Source organism: Atractosteus spatula, chromosome 13 (assembly GCF_055471065.1).
Source record: "Atractosteus spatula isolate fAtrSpa1 chromosome 13, fAtrSpa1.hap1, whole genome shotgun sequence".
Classification (NCBI taxonomy): domain Eukaryota; kingdom Metazoa; phylum Chordata; class Actinopteri; order Semionotiformes; family Lepisosteidae; genus Atractosteus; species Atractosteus spatula.
Genome location: NC_142718.1, coordinates 30,978,882 through 30,995,213, shown reverse-complemented (window position 1 = coordinate 30,995,213; position 16,332 = coordinate 30,978,882). Strand labels below are relative to the sequence as shown.

Below are 16,332 nucleotides of genomic sequence, written 5' to 3'. Positions count from 1 at the left end.
ATAATCAGATGGCTCTGTTTAATCAGTTATGTTTCTTCTATTTTAAAACAAAGGGTATTTCATGAATGGTTGAGGAACTCTTATATGCGGTATAGTAAATAAGTCATCGGGATGTATCATATCGTATTGTGATAAAGGTTTTTGTGCTGAAACATTGACTGTTGTATAATTTAATTCTTTATCTTGGAGTACAGAGTGTACATACAACCAGTTCTGCTTTTTATATTGCTTTTTCTCTGGGCAGCACCTGTGTGATTTTTGGGTGCATATTCAGAATCAGCCAAAGAAAGATGGAATCTAAAAGATAAAAAAGAGAGGAGAGGAGTTTAATATACACTTCCTTGGTACAAAGATTTTCCTCTATCCTAAAAAAAAAAACTTGCCGTAAGATATTTTGCAGCTCCTTGCCGTGAATGCGATGACAGATGTTTTTGGATTGTTAATAAACATACTTCAGTTGAAAAATCTTTACGTGTGGTTTCATCTGACATTTAAAAACAGTTTGGTTATTGCCGACTTTTTTTGCCAGCTCTAAAAATGATTACTGCTGCTGTGAGATAAACATAAGAGAAACTTTATCAGTCTTTAAATGGTAGAAAAATATATACAGTACATAGTTCTTTTTTCTTTTAAAAACTGTCGTCACCTTTCACTGTGGAGTTGTAATAAAAATATTGGTCTCAGGAGTACCAGTATTTAATGTAAATATTGTGACAAGGCAACAAAAGAAGCATATACTGTATTTGTATAAAGTAATTAAAATTACAACAGATACAATTACAACAATATGGCCTCCTTAACACAGGATCCTTTATCACAGGATCGTTTGAACCATTTTCTACCTGCTTTCTTAAGAAGGGTTATCATCACATTGACAGCCCATTTGCACATGTAACTAACAGAAAACTAATTAACTAGTTGACATTCTTTAAGAAAATATTTTAAATGAGCCTTCTAAAGAAAGGAATATTGGAGGTGAACAATGAACAAACTCTTCATTTAGAGGTGAACAATGACGGCATTGTATATTACATACCATCCCAGTTATAAATGACTCTCTGGGATGTAGGTCAGTCCATTAGGAGAAGCTGTCTTCAACCAGGCCTGCCTTGTGCTACAGCGTAGATGTTTTTCTGGGAAGTGCACAGAAGGCTTATGGGGCTATTGTAGCCCAGAAAGCAAAGCTGTAGGTTTTTGTAAAATTTCTTTTAGAAAAGTGCTTTCATAATATCACTGACTCTATTTGATCTCTGCTTAGGATCCTGTGTGACAGTATGGATTGAGGCCAATGCAGAAGTGGTCTTATACTGTTTTTCGTCAGAGACTTAAGTTTCTTGTTACACATTCACTCTTCTTGAACCAGTTATGGCTCATGGGGTGGTGTGGTGGCTCTGTGGCTAAGGATCTGCGCCTGTGGCTGGAAGGTTGCCGGTTCGTATCCCACGGCCGGCACAGGAATCCTACTCCACTGGGTCCCTGAGCAAGGCCCTTCACCCCAACTGCTCCAGGGGTGCCGTATAAATGGCTGACCCTGCGCTCTGACCCCAAGCTTCTCTCCCTGTGTCTCATGGAGAGCAAGTTGGGGTATGCGAAAAAACATAATACAAGAAATTTTATATGGCCAATAAAGTGATCTTATCTTATGTGTCTCCTTGCCTTCTGATACCTGGATTAACAGGAAATAATTATCATCTTCCTCAGCCACCAGCTTTATTTTGTGAACTATTAAACATTGCAGATGCAATAACTGTTGCTATATCAGTTTAATAATGCTAATTATTTTACTCCTTGTTTTCTGGCCAAATACAAATAAGTACTCTTTCCTTTTCTGTGCCTCTTAAAGTAGTTTTATCTGTCCATATTGCATGCAGATTGTACATGTGTAGCATATTCCAGGTTCCAACCACTGTCTCAGCTACCTGAAGGAGTCTTTAGGGAGTTTGAACACTGCTGAGAGTCCAGATACTGACTGTACAGTCTTATGCTGTATTAACTATTAAATGACTAACAGATTTATAGATATGCATTTGACCTTGTGTTTTAGTACCCCAAAATGGGCATCTGCCTAGTAGATATTGTAAATTGTTAATAATAACCAGAAATATTGTCTAAATGGGAAATACTAAACTTAATAAAAAAAACTAAACTAAAGTACTAAATAAATACTTTATTGTGTAGATCTGTTGCATCATGTGAATAATAGATCAGATTCCAGACAAACATAAGTGTGCATCTCCAAACTCAGGTACTGGCAGTAAGTTAATTACTAATAGGTTTTCCCATTAGTAATAGTAATAGGTACAGTAGCTGTTACAGCCTTGTTTGCCCATGTTCACATTATAAAACATAATATCAGAAATGTCTTGAGAGCTGGCAGTATCTTAATGGGTTAGGAAAAGTAACCCATCACATAATAGTCTGAGTAGTGAATGCACATTGAAATGTAATTGCTTACTGCTGGCACAGATACAAGGAAATTAAGACGTTTTCCATTCAAGGGAATAAAACAGGAACAAAACATTCTCCATCATTCAGCCCCCTCTAAGTAAGTGCTCAACCATTCATTCTTCACCTGTTGCTTCACCTGTCTCAGAGCAGCTCCTAAAGCTGTTGGTACTTTGAAGCCCAGTGTGATACCCTGCCACAGTCAAGGACATAATTTAATTTCGTACAAAGAAACTAGTCAGAAAGGATCATTTCTTGTTGTAAAAAAAGAGACTATTTCAGCACGGATATTGGGTGCTGCACATCAACCCTCAGCAAGCAGCAGTGCAGAGCAAATGCTGAATAATACGCATCATCTCATATAATTTACCTTTAGGTCACTTTTTGAGATTCACAAATGCGAGAGCTTTTTAATGAAAATGTTATCATGGAAGTTTCAATGATCAATGATTTTTGATGTCATGCAGTCATAAGGTATTAACGGAAAAAAACAACGAGAAGCTCGAAAAGCTGTAAGAAAGATACCTGCATATTAACTTTATTTGCCTATCCCTGAATGCCATTTGTTTTGTTGATAACCTGTCTCATAAGCGTGATTTGTTTCATTGTGGATGAGAAGATTAACTTCTGAATGTTAAGTGGTGCTATGCAGTATATTCACATTTAAAGAAAATTGAATTACTTTATGTTGGCACTGTTGCTTTAATTTATTCTGAGGAATGAAATCTTAATCTAATATGCATTCTTTGCTGACGGTTTCTGTGGATGAAACTGTAAGGTATTTCCATTCTTGCAACGATTTTTTGAGACTGCAGCTTTCTGATGAATTTGAATAGGAATCTGAAAGTTAGGAGCTGTGACCCATGTGACGCAAAACCACATAAAGTCCCTAGAAATTATTTGACCTCTTTTAAACATGCAGCTATTTAAAGGTGAATAGATGTTAGAAAATGTTTGTTCCAATTGTTTTAAGAGCCTAGAAAAAAGGACTAGATTGGTTCAGAGTTATATTGGAAAGTAGTGTTATAAAGAAAAAATGAAATAAAAAATGTACTTTGCCCATGGGATGTATTCCCGATAAACAAGCACAGCATACAAATCATGTTAAGTTACATTTAAGCCATAAAGCCTGGAAATTCTTTTAATTGCAGTAACCATTATTACAATGTGGACAGTGGTTAAACGTACTAGGATATTGTACAGTTTGGTCAACTTTTATATTTGATTATTTTTATTAATTGAGATTTTGTCTGTAATCGATATTTTGTTTGATGTTTAGTTTGACAATAGTTTGATGTCACATATAAATGAAGCCACCTTCAAATCAATACATAGAAGTCTGTTTTAGGTAGTGAGCAGACATTTAGGAAGCTGTAGTCATCCTGCATTGAGGCTGTCTGGAGTTCAGTTTTAAACATGTAGTGACCTAGACCTGTATTAATGAAGAAGCAGGCCTTTTGTCACTAGCTGCAAGAAGCAGCCTTCAACTTGATAAATAGCCTGCGCTGTACCAGCCTGACACCTGGATTTTTTATCCTTTATTCACACATTGATTTCCACACTGCATTCCCTTCTGTTTGCCCTCTGTAACACTCTTGTACTTGTGATAAGAAGGGTAGTTCTGTATTCTGCTATGTATTTAACACAGATTACAGTCATTTTTGTTGACATAAATACCACTCTCTAAGTTTGCTTTCAGTCAAGCTTTTAAAAATACCCTTTTTTGGGATTTAAAAGTAAAAAAAGTACATATTTGAAACTAAATTCCTTATATTTAGTATAATTATAACTCCTTATATTTAGTATTTGTCAGCATACTTTGCAAGTGATTCTGAAAATTAAAGTAAGATCTTTATAAACCTAAAGGCACAGTTAAACTTCATTTTATTTTTTGTTGTAAAAATATTTACAAAATACTGTGAGTCAGTGTTATGTCTATGCCTTCCGTTTTTCTCAGTGGGGTTTATTTACATTGTTTTGTGAGTGATTTATACACGACTAGACAGCAGAAGGACAAAACCAGTTGATGTGCTTGGTCCACAGGGTCAGAAAAGGCAAGTTAAGGCCAGAGATGAGGAGAGGGCTTAGAATGAGATGTGCAAGGGTTTAGAAAAAAAAGATAGCGGTCTTGAAATTTCAGAAGAAAAGTGAAAGGCTTTGAAAGCATTATTAAAGATTAAAGACATAATACCCATCCCAGAATATCTCCTGCCTTTAAGAAGAACTGAGATCATGTTTTCTTGTGGGTTTGTTCTTTACAAATGGGATATGAGCACTGTGATAGGAATGTTTGACTTCAAGATGAGGTCATTTAAATGTCTTATGTGATACCCCGCATTTTAGCTTCATGATCTTTTCTCGCAGTATGCTGTCTTTTGGATGAAAAACTCAAATTTAAAAATAGAAAAGTGTAAATCAGTACTGAGTGATTATAGCAATTGAAGGTAACATTGAGTATTTTTTAAGAAAACCTTTGCACTTTTATAACATGTATTACTCTCTTTATTTTACTGTGCTTCTTCATTCCAAACAAATAACATTCATTCTCTCCTTTGCCACATATATTTTGTATAATGGACTCAACCAAGATTATGCATCAGTAAAGAAAATGAACTCCGACCCCTCTTTTGGCAATCAGTCAGTTCACATCAGGGTTCAACATGACATAGGATCACCTAAAATAGCTCTCTTCGGTCTCACCGTTGTTTTCCCATAGAGCTGAAAGTTGTGTGCTGCTCTGGTTTCAGTCAGCCACAAAGTCCATTATCACATCCCTTTCTTAGCAGTTATTTCCTTTTCGGTTTTTGGACAGGAGTCAGAAGTCCCACAAACATTTTTAGCTTTCCTTCCCGTTAATGGGCTATTCTCATATTTTCCACCTGGCGTCAGATGCCTGTTCAAGCCGTGCGGTAGGGTTCTGTTTTAGGGGTTCGAGACAAAGGGGGCAGGTCCCTGGCCTGGAGTATCAGGAAGATCTCAGGCCAGCCTTGGTTGAATGACCGGAATTCCTGCCCACGGTTTGACTTGCCTGATAATATTTTTACCACACAGGTCTATCAGGCTTCTTTCCTACAAGTGCAGATCGGCAAACAAGCACAAAATCTGCTTCTTGACTAATGTGCAGTTCATTCATATTGCTAAGAGTACCCTTCCATTGTGCTGTTTTTTTTATTGGTCAGTTGTAGACTTGGGCGGGGGTGGGTTCTCTCCTCTGCTGAAGTTTCCGATCAGTTTTGTGCTGGAATGTAGGAGAGGAAGCTCTTTGGAATTTTAATTGATGTTTATTTCAGTTACATGAACCTTGTTCAGTCACAACAAGGTGCTCTTTTTAGCAGAGACCAAACACTGACAGTGTGTTCAAGGAAGGTGACCTCTTGCATAATCTGATTAATATGTAATGATTCTCTATATAACGTGCTGAGTAGTGTTTAGCTTTCCATTGTCCTGGACACGCCACCTGAGGTTTCTCTGGATTGCGTCACAAAGGTCAACTTCTCAAGTGCTCCATTAGAAGGGGGGCCGTAGTGAACTTCTCGCCCTTGACTAGTGATCTCTCTCCCGCAGCTCTGACAGCAGCGGCCGGCCGGGGGAAGATGGAGGTGTGCAGGTTCCTCCTGGAGAAGGGCGCGGTGGTACATCAGGGGAACCGCAGGGCAGTGTCTCCTCTGTTCTGTGCAGTGAGACAGGGCCACTGGCAGGTAACAGATATCTTTCACTAATCAGGCAGGCAGAGACAGACAGTGTGGGCTGGAAAGCAAAGGAGCAGACATAGAACCAGTCAAATAAAAGCTCTTCTAAAGAAAAAGGTTTTGTGTTTTGATTTGAAAGCGCTCAGGGAAGGTGACTCTCTGATATCCTTTGGGATAGAATTCCAGAGCTTCAGGGTGCAGCAGGAGAAGGCCCTGTCACCCATAGTTTGTAGACGGGCTTGGGGGATAAACTGGAGACCAGAATTAGACTTACGAAGGGTTGTGAGGTGGGGAATAGAATAATAGTAAGTTAGACAGGTACTGAGGTGTCAAGCCTTATAAGTGCTGAAGGAATTGAGCTTGCCACAGGACTAGCAAGGAACACAGACATGAAAAGACTTTGAACTGCGTTTGAGTTTTTATTTTCATTCGCATGACGTCTAATTGTAAACCTGTCCCGATGGAGTTAGTTACGCTCAGTCTTTATGCTTTGGTTGTATTTGACTCTTTAGACTTCAACATAGGTGAGCAAACTGCTGATCTCAATGCTTATGATCTCCAAATTCATCTTCAACCTTTATAGCTGAAGAAGTAAGGGGTGTGGATAAGGAGATAATGTGTGATAAATCAAACTGTCCCTTGTCGTTAATCCTGTCTCGCTGTTAACAGTACCAAACAAGACATCCTAATCGCATTTGTGGTGTCTCGTGAGGAAAAAATACTTTTAATTGCTTTTATAAGCATTGTTGTACTGCAAAATAGCAGACCAGTAACAAGACAAAGCAGTACATCTAGGAATCCTCAGTAGAGAAATAGAGGACAGTTTTAATGAACTTCCTGGGCACAGGGGTGTTATCGGCACCTGTTATTGCTTTGAGTAAAATTAATATTGGGTGGATTTTATCAATTTATCAACACTCTCTCTGTTTCAGATTGCTGACCTTTTGCTACAGCATGGTGCGGATGTAAACGTCAGTGACAAGCAGGGACGAACTCTGCTAATGGTGGCTTCCTGTGAAGGGCACTTGAGCACTGTGGAATTCCTGCTTTCGAAAGGTGAGTCCATTGCCATCCCAGCAGTCTGCATTTCTTAACGCATCTGTATTCATTTGCCCAGATTACCCTGCGGAAACCATTACCGATTTTCTAAATGCCATTTCAGTAAGGAACAAGTCGATAAGGAGATAAAGAGCGTTTTTCAAGCTATCTTCATTTCTCTGCAGGTGCTTCTTTAGTCTCCATGGACAAGGAGGGATTAACGCCGTTGAGCTGGGCTTGTTTGAAAGGACACAAGGCTGTGGTGCAGTTTTTAGTGGAGAAAGGCGCAGTCATAGATCACACGGATAAGAATGGGAGAACCCCTTTGGACTTAGCTGCTTTCTATGGGGATGCTGAGATTGTGAGTAAAGCCATAACTTATTTGACTATTGTACAGCGGATTCTTATCGTTTATGTCTCTTTCAAGCACTGTCTCTTCAGCCTGCCTCAGTGCCCGTTGAGTCTTTCTGTTGTCGTCATTCAATTAAGATGTTCTTACAACTTTTTAGATATAATTAAAGTTTTCCAAATTAAAGCTGATTTTTTTTTCTTGCTGTATATCTTACAGTAGTTTCTATGACTATGTGTTCAGGTACATGCGTACAACTACAGAGTCAGTATAAAGGCCAGTCAGAAACTTGTATAACAGTTTATGAAAATCAATACTATGCATTTAACATAGATAATGTTATTGTATCTGTGAAAAATGTGTGTGCTTACACTGCGTTTCAGTTGCTATTTTGCCGTTTCCTCCGTTCGCTTACCTGTAAAACAAGTAATGGCAAAGATTTTGTGTGAGTTTTAAAGCAGATCTTCGTGGACAGAACTCAAAAACAACATGGCAAATGCTTTGAAGTGGACCTCTCCAAGCACACATAGAGGAAGAAAATTGAACATTGAAACAGTATTTTATCTAGCTGTGAAAAAAAAAATAAAGATGTCAGCAGATTTAAATTAATCTGACAGGTGACATCGGCTGTTACTGAATTACACTCATGCGTGTGGCCAAAGGGGGACCATCTGTGGCTCTTTCACTAAAAAGGCATTCATGAACTCCTTTACTGGTGTGCAGGTTCATTACTTGGTTGAGAGAGGTGCAGTGATTGAGCATGTCGACTACAGTGGGATGAGGCCGTTGGATAGAGCTATTGGATGTCGGAACACGTCTGTGGTGGTGACTCTACTGAAGAAAGGAGCGAAGCTGGGTGAGTGTGTGCTCTGACGCTTCTACAATACAGTAAAAATCTGTTTCGACAGCGAGGAGTGAAATCGCAGATCCCTGATGCTGCATCTTTTGTTCTGCCATTCAAACAATGGATCTGGATCAGCCGGTAAAAAAGAAATATCTTAATTAGGAGGCTTAGTATTTTATCATATGTAGAACTAAAGGTGCAAGCCTCTAGTGCCAAGAAGCCAGTAAAATATGTAGCACTAGATCCTGTGACATTTCTGAATGAATTACTTTTGAGTGTCTCTGCTTTTTTTAACCCTTTTCCACACTACATCTCAGAATCATTTTTGACTAGAATATAGACACTAATCCCTTTGATGGAGCCTGCAAAGCTTTCACCCTGGTTAGCACTCAATATTCACTATTAGTCCTTGAGTCATAAAGCTGACAAAATAACAGCAGCGTACTTTTCAAAAGAGAAACAACCACTCGTAAATACAGTAATGAAACGTTTTGATTACACTGAATAGTATAGTCATCTGTTAATCAACACTTGTGTTTTATACTTTGCAACAAATATAATTTAAATCTTGTTTACAAGTTTTTAAAATTATCAAGTTTCCAATCATTTAAATTGATTTTTCCCTGAAGCCTCTTAAGGTTAGAGTATTTGACATGAAAAATGACACCTTAAAACTGACCAAAGCCTAGACTCTCCTTTTATTTTTTCAGATGTAGTATTTATGTTCTTCTCTTTCTTATAACTTTGTTGATAAAAACAGGTTAATGTGAAAGTGAAGTGAAGTTATGTTATTTAGGGTATAAGCCTTCTACAATTAAGTGTGTAAGTCAGAAACCTATTTTAAGACTGTAACATAAATATGAATAGATTCTAAAGTATTAGTATGCTTTTGAATTAAGTAAAGGGACATTTGTCTTTTTGTGTATGTACATTTAGTACATTTTACAACTTCTTGTCTACCTCTGTAATGTCTCATCCTTTTCTTTCTCTTAACTGCCTTCAATTATACCCTCTTAAGGCTACAGAACATCTCCTTATGACCGATCAGGTACTCTCTTTAGGTAACTTTACTCAGTACCAATTCTATTGCAAATATTGGTTTTCAATCGGAGGCAATTTGTGCAATTATTTCTCTATTCCATCGCCCTGCAGGGAATGCGGCCTGGGCAATGGCAACGTCCAAGCCCGACATTCTCATCATTCTTCTGCAGAAACTGATGGAGGAAGGGAATCTGCTCTACAAGGTAGGTGTATTAATCATACCTGTCTCTGTTAGAAACTGAATCTTTCAAGTGTTTTTAAACTAAAGGTGCCCAGAGACCAGTGAGAACGTTCTGTTGCCCAGATCAACACAGCGTGAGATCTGCTCGATCGGCAGACACACAGGCGTCAACTAATAAGATGAAGCTTGAGCCGTTATCTGACCCCTTGACCTCCTTGGTTTTGGGTGGGATTTGCAGCTGTGCTGCTGTTTGACTGCCATAAATACTGCCCTCTTGTGGCCATACAGAATTATATTATGCCTGATGTTAGTTGGCAGATGTTGCAGTGAGAGCCTCTCTGAACACATGGTGACTAGTTAATTAGGAGATTTAGGAGACGAACAGTTTGCAGAGCTGAAAGCTTCTTATTTATAGACAGGTCTCCCTAGTCCTAGAATCTGCATTTATATCGCTTTAAGTTTTAAAACATATTTAGAGTAACTTAATTGCATATATTTGACAGTATATTTCAGAAGCCTGTGACTTCTTTGTGTGTTAAAAATGAGCAGATTACTTCAACAAATATGAAACCTTCTGAATAAAAACAGTAATAACGAAGGTTTTAGAAATGCATTGTTGATGAATGTATTTTCGCTTATAAGTCCAACATACATATTGTAACAAATGTACATTTTTGATGTTGAAAATGTTGTAACATGGTTCTCAACCCATATTGATTGTATCTATGAAATACCGTTATATCAATATCATAACCTTTTTCCTGGTTCAAAACTGTGTGAAAGACAAATTTTTAGACATTATGTGGGTTTTTTTGCACAAATAAGAAGTAATTGATCTATGATGTTAGAAAAAATTGAATTTTGGGGAAGAGGAAAGGACAAATAGGCCAAACTGTATTTGAGCAAAAATGCAACAGCTGACTGGAAGAGACAGTATTTCACTTTGAGTTTTAATTCCAGCGTGTTTTTCCACCTCTTACAATGGTCTTACATTACCTTTCAGAAAGGGAAGATGAAGGAGGCGGCTCAGAGATACCAGTATGCTCTAAGAAAGTTTCCAAGAGAAGGATTTGGGGATGACCTGAAGGCTTTTAAAGAACTGAGAGTTTCTCTGTATTTGAACCTTTCCAGATGTCGCAGGAAAACAAACGTAAGCCATCTGCTGAAATACTTTAGTGTCTTGTTTTTTAACCTTGTTTTGCACTCCTGTAAAGATGACATCGAACAGCAGAGTTCAAAAGGGGGAAAAAATAATGAAATCAGCTAGAAATGTTGCTTTGGGGGTAATTCTGGATGGATCTGGTCAAGCTGCTTATGAAACATCATTAGCACAAATGAATGGGTTCAGTGCATTAACAGTCAAGTGTGACCCTTGTAGCAATTTACGTACAAATAAAAAACAATTAACGTCGGACTCTTACAAAAACGAGAAATACCTGTTGTTCTCTAAGACAGAAAAAACACATTTCAGTTCAGCATTTTTTATGTCGTCTATTGTTAGCCAAAGCTTTTTTTGCTTTCTTCCTATGATTAAGTCTTTTGGCTCTGTCAGCTTAAGTCAGACTGGTTGAAAAAAATCATGTCTGCGATAATAGCAGAAAGACACATTTTTAATCAACATCTAGAGTCTGAGTGTAATTATAGTCTTTGAGATGTAGCTTACTATAGAAGACTGCAGAGGGGCCTGAAAATGACAGTGGCATACAATTTACAGACTCAATCTGGCTTTCGACATTTGATAAATTCAAAGACCTCTACAAAGGTTACTTTTAAGGTGTGCCATACATGTGTCGTACATTCAAAGTGGAGAAGTGCATACATTGTCTAGTTAAAATAGTAGAAAAACTGTCGGTTAAGTCTAAATACAGGTACTCTAACTGCCAAAATAAAGCACAAACTACAATAAATGAGGGATACAAAGAGTATTGAAATTAGGTGCTTCCACAAAGGTTTGGTTCCTGTGAATTAAGCAATTAATACCCCATCATGCTTAGAGCCATGTATGATAATGTATATAATGGGCCCAGTTAACCATTATTTTGCTAACCTGGCTAGAAGAAGGATCTCAGTGAGTTTAAGAGAGGGGTGAATTTGGGGGCATGTTTGGCAGGAGCTTCAGTGATTCAAGTCAGTGCTTGACTTGCTTATGTTTTATGAGGAGCAGTGGCTGAGGTGATGTTGTCATGGAAGTCAGAGGGAAAGACATCATCAGCTAGAGGCAACTGTGGCCGAAAATGCATAATCCTTGAGTACAGCCCATCGAGAGAGGGACACTATATTCGGGTTGCAGTGGAACACAGGCAGTGGTGTACCAAACAGTGGAAAAAATTCATATGTTCAGATGAGTCATCCTTCACCCTGTTCTCTACAAGCGAACAAGTACATGTGTAGTGCACTCCAAAAGAAGCCTATAGGCTTAAGGGCTTGTTTCCCAGGGTGAAGGGCTCTGGCAGCTCTGTTATGGTTGGGTGCATTTTTCTTTAGTGGTTTAGGCCCACTGAATCCTTTAGAGGGCAAGGTAAATGCCAATAAATTCAAAACCATTCTTTGGTAACCCGAAGACCCGAAGAAGGCTCCACAGCCGAAACATTGTGTTTTTCTTTTCATCATGGAATAAACCTTTACTTGTTCCTTTCACGGAAGAGAAAGAGTTCCAAACATTTATAGAATCTAAGCCAAGGTGCATTGAAGCTATTCTGGTGGCTCGTGGTGGCCCAACTCACTATTAAGGCACTTTATGTTGGTGTTTCCTGTATTTGTGGAAGCAAAAGCAGACCATTAATAACAATAGTGAAGTAATTGTATTTAAAATGTAATTACACATAAACCTGTTCTTTAGATGTCTCTTAGAACTTTTCACATTCACATTTTTATACTCTTACGTCATGAAATACAGCACAATAGCCCAAGTTTTCTCTATGGAGTGGCAGACAAAGTGAAAACACTACCACACTTCAACTTCTTCTACAGCTCTATAGCTTAGTTGAAAGAACTGGTCAAAACATGAAGATAGAAGTAACTCCCACACTCTACTATGTACAAAACTCACATTTGTTGCACAAAAGAAATCTTTTGGACACAGACTTTCATCAACTGGCCATTAACCCCCTGGTCTTTTTAAGCAACACTATTGCTGTTGTCCATCACTAACAACACTATTGCTTTATGCAGATAGTTAAGCCAAGTAATGCAGTGTTGCTTAGGGGTGACTTGTTACTTTATTAAAAGTTCCACTTGTGCTATTTAATTTGCAGCCCTCTATTTAATTTGCAGCTATTTATATTTGCTGAGTACCTCCACTATGACTTTCCTGCAGTTTTGCTTTAAATCCCAGTGTTGCCCTGTTCCTTTATAAGACTGGAGATTCATAACAAATTTAAATTTTATTGTGACTTTTTGTATTTAGTGACATTTTACATTTGGGGAAAAATTTGAAACGTGCATTTAAATTATACAACTTTATATTGTACATACTGTATAGCATATTTTGATATCAGCACCTTTCCACATTTTAATCTCTGGGTTGGAATTGATTAAAAACACATTCTGGAGGTTTTGTCTGTGTATTCAACACTGTGGCAATGTTATAGATCTGCCAGGCTTCATTGCTGCAAATTAAATTAATTGAGAACAGCAACAGAGCTTCTTAACTAAAACCCTGTCCTGCACATTACATGTTTGTTTTACTTACCAGCAGAGGATGTATGTATATCACTCAATTTACAACCCTTATTAATACTATTATAGAATTATAATATGATATTATAGAAAGAGCTGGTATCTTCAACATTGCAACAATTTCGCAATAATACAGATAGCAAGAGACCTGCAGTCTGGTGTCTCCAGATTATAGTTTAATATACCTAAGAACGCCTCCCAGAGCAACTTGCATCCAGCACGGTTCCCGCTGATTTCACTGATCCGTTTGTCCTGCAGGACTTTGGCATGGCAGAGGAATTTGCAACTAAGGCACTGGAACTGAAACCGAAATCATATGAGGCCTATTATGCCAGAGCAAGGGCAAAAAGAAGCAGCAGGTAATGTGTTACGGTAAAAATTAATCTCAGTTGCCTTTCGTATCATTTCCTAAAATGTGTCCTTTGCAGGACTTTTTAAAGGTTCATTACCGAGCTGGAGCTTTAGCGGGATTTGTTTTGCACGGCGGTTACCGACGGGGCCCACTGACCCGGCCTGTTCTTTGTCTGTGTCCTCCTGCAGGCAGTTTGCTGCTGCCCTCGCAGACCTACACGAGGCAGCTAAGCTCTGCCCCAACAACCGGGAGATCAGGCGACTGCTAGTGCGAGTGGAGGACGAGTGCAAGCAGCTGCAGCGAGCCCAGCAGAAACAACAGGGCGCGCAAGGCCAGCTGCCTCCCAGCAACGACTCCGACCGCGAGGAGGAGCAGGATGGGCCCGCCGACCCAAGCCTGGAGAGCCAGTCCACGCTGGGGCTCAAGGACATTGACGAGGAAGAGGTTTCACAACTGGACGATGCAGCGTCTAGCTCCCAGCCCCGACCGCAGAGCACACAGACTTTGTACTCTTTGAGCAGGACACCTCACGATGGGGCAGGAGCCTCTCAGCAGAATCCCAGGCCTGTCTCTCCTTCGAGCCGACAGCCGCACAAACACCTACTGGCCCAGCAAGGACTGGTCATGCAGCCTACCAAACAGGCCCAGATTGTCAAAACTAACCAGCACATGAACTCCCTGCAGACTGGAGGGAGGTCTGGAAACACCCAGTATGCAACCAAGCCACAATCACATTATCCTCCTCCAAGCCCACTGCCCAGCAGACATCTTTCTAGTGTGCTGAAGCCAGGCCCAGGCATCGAGATCAGTTCTGCATCTTCTAGCACAGATGATTCGGGAACCAGCTATGGAGAGAGGTTGACGTCGGCACAAAACGCCCACATCTGCAGTGCTGAAAACGCTGCCGCGTACCACTCCACAAAAGCTGCCGAGAGGCTGTCTGCGCACTCTGTGCCATCTTTGGACATACTGTCATCGGCCACCCAAGGAGCATCGGGAACCGGCTTGGAGATGAGAAAGGAGTCGGCAACCAGCACTGTCTCTGCCCCAGGCTCCCAGGCCAGCAGCATGAAGATCTCCAGTTCAACCAGCAGTCTGGCCTCCAGCAGCAGCCTCTCGGATAGTGGGAAGCTACAAGGGCCCGACGTGCGGATCAAAACCACCATGGACAACAAGGGCAAGCAGAATCAGAGTGCAACTGCAGACTACAAGCCTCGGCCGACTCCGTTCATGGGGATCATGGATAAGACAGCCAGGTTTCAACAACTGCAGCAGGGCCATCAGCAGACTCGCAGCTGGCACAGCCACTCAGCAGAAGGATTAGTCACAAACACTATGTCCACTGGAGGAGTGCAGGCTGTTAACTGTGAGATAGCTTATGCCAAAACGGGGAGTGTTTACCACGATCAGATTAAAGCTCCATCTCAGGGTGCTATGGGAAGCCTTTTGAATGGAATGCACTCTAAGGAATTTGGGGAGAAGTTCTGCCAAGCTTCCACCTGTTTCAAGGAACCCAAGCCAGCTGTGTCAGTCCCACATTCTTTTCCGGATAATAAATCTAAACAGCAGTCTCACATCGCAAGAGATAATCCTGCCATTCATGCTGCTTCTATGAAACCAAAGCGATCGTTTATAGAGTCTAACGTGTAAGTTATTTAACCAGTTTCTTAAACCCTTGGTTCACATTTTTAAAAAGTGGTTGTAAAAAAAAAAGTAAAATTGTAGTCCCCAAGTTTTCTTTTCCTTAATATTAAGATTTAAATCTTTTGCAATTAAGCTAAATATTTTTATTTGTATTTTTCTTGTAAATAACCACAGACAGTATTTAGATTGGTACTTTTTCTTTCTTACTAATAAATGTGTATAGGTCCATTAAGCTTCTGTTACACAGCTGCATGCTTTCCACATTTCGGCAAAGCTGGACACTGCACTGAGAAATTAATACGGCATTTATACACAGACAAAACAACGATGGCACTTTATTCGTAAAATATGCCTTTCAGGTGCTTATATAATTAAAAATGTATTATCATAACTAAGACTTATTATAAACTAAGTACAAAATAAAGAGATAGTGGTGCTGAGTGGAAGACTGAAATGGCATTGAGTGATTATAAGACTGGGAAAGAATGGGCATTCCTGTGTTTCAAGAAGGATGTTGAGAATCCTTATTTTGTAATATATATTTCCTTCTTTTAAGTGAAGGTCTGTGTCAGTGTAATTGAATTGTTCAACTTGTGCAGATTTGGATTTTTTTCTGCAAAGTGTGGTTGGGAGTACTGTAAATTTAAGGATCGGGGTTTTACTCATTCATGTTTGTACACTGTATAAATAGCCATGTAGCGCTGAACTGAATCCTGTTTCTGCTTGTCGTTGCCACCTAGGTTAATTTATTTACAGCTACTCTCGCTTGATCATTTGTAAAAGCAATATATTTTATATAGTTATTTTTGCACAGCTACTAAGAAGTTTTCAGATCTTAAAAAGCTTTGTTGGGATAAATTTGGTTTTAAGTGCATGCTGCAATCTCAGTTTCTAATAAAGATTATAAAACAAACAGTTGGGGATCCATTGGCTATATTTTAATATGTATGTTAATTGCAGGTTTTGAAATGTTTTCAGTATTGTGAGCTGTATTACCTATCACATACTGTAATAGAACTTCACTGCCATAACAACAATGGGTAAATAAATCTCCCAGTGAGAAAACAAAAT

At 39.3% G+C, this 16,332-nt stretch overlaps 2 protein-coding genes across 13 annotated transcripts in view; one reads left to right on the top strand and one right to left on the bottom strand.

The window, feature by feature from the left end:
- The window catches only part of tanc1a (tetratricopeptide repeat, ankyrin repeat and coiled-coil containing 1a), a 155,277-nt gene that overhangs the window by 136,664 nt on the left and 2,281 nt on the right, over window positions 1-16,332 (top strand). For 9 of the 12 annotated variants that reach the window (XM_088930220.1, XM_088930217.1, XM_088930215.1 and 6 more), the window contains 9 exons: window positions 6,010-6,143; window positions 7,067-7,190; window positions 7,358-7,533; window positions 8,245-8,377; window positions 9,384-9,413; window positions 9,518-9,609; window positions 10,591-10,737; window positions 13,524-13,624; window positions 13,806-15,263. In XM_088930220.1, the coding sequence (XP_088786346.1) occupies window positions 6,010-6,143; window positions 7,067-7,190; window positions 7,358-7,533; window positions 8,245-8,377; window positions 9,384-9,413; window positions 9,518-9,609; window positions 10,591-10,737; window positions 13,524-13,624; window positions 13,806-15,263 (2,395 nt within the window). Of the gene's footprint in view, window positions 1-6,009; window positions 6,144-7,066; window positions 7,191-7,357; window positions 7,534-8,244; window positions 8,378-9,383; window positions 9,414-9,517; window positions 9,610-10,590; window positions 10,738-13,523; window positions 13,625-13,805; window position 16,332 lie in introns of those variants that run through there. The other 3 variants (XM_088930225.1, XM_088930222.1, XM_088930226.1) reach the window with 3 other exon arrangements.
- wdsub1 (WD repeat, sterile alpha motif and U-box domain containing 1) overlaps window positions 6,128-16,332 on the bottom strand; it is a 38,304-nt gene continuing 28,099 nt past the window's right edge. Inside the window, exons 14-15 of the transcript XR_016093891.1 lie at window positions 7,893-7,936; window positions 6,128-6,192 (exon numbers count right to left, since the gene is read on the bottom strand). The gene's annotated coding sequence lies outside the window, so the exon portion shown is untranslated. The remainder of the gene's footprint in view (window positions 6,193-7,892; window positions 7,937-16,332) is intronic.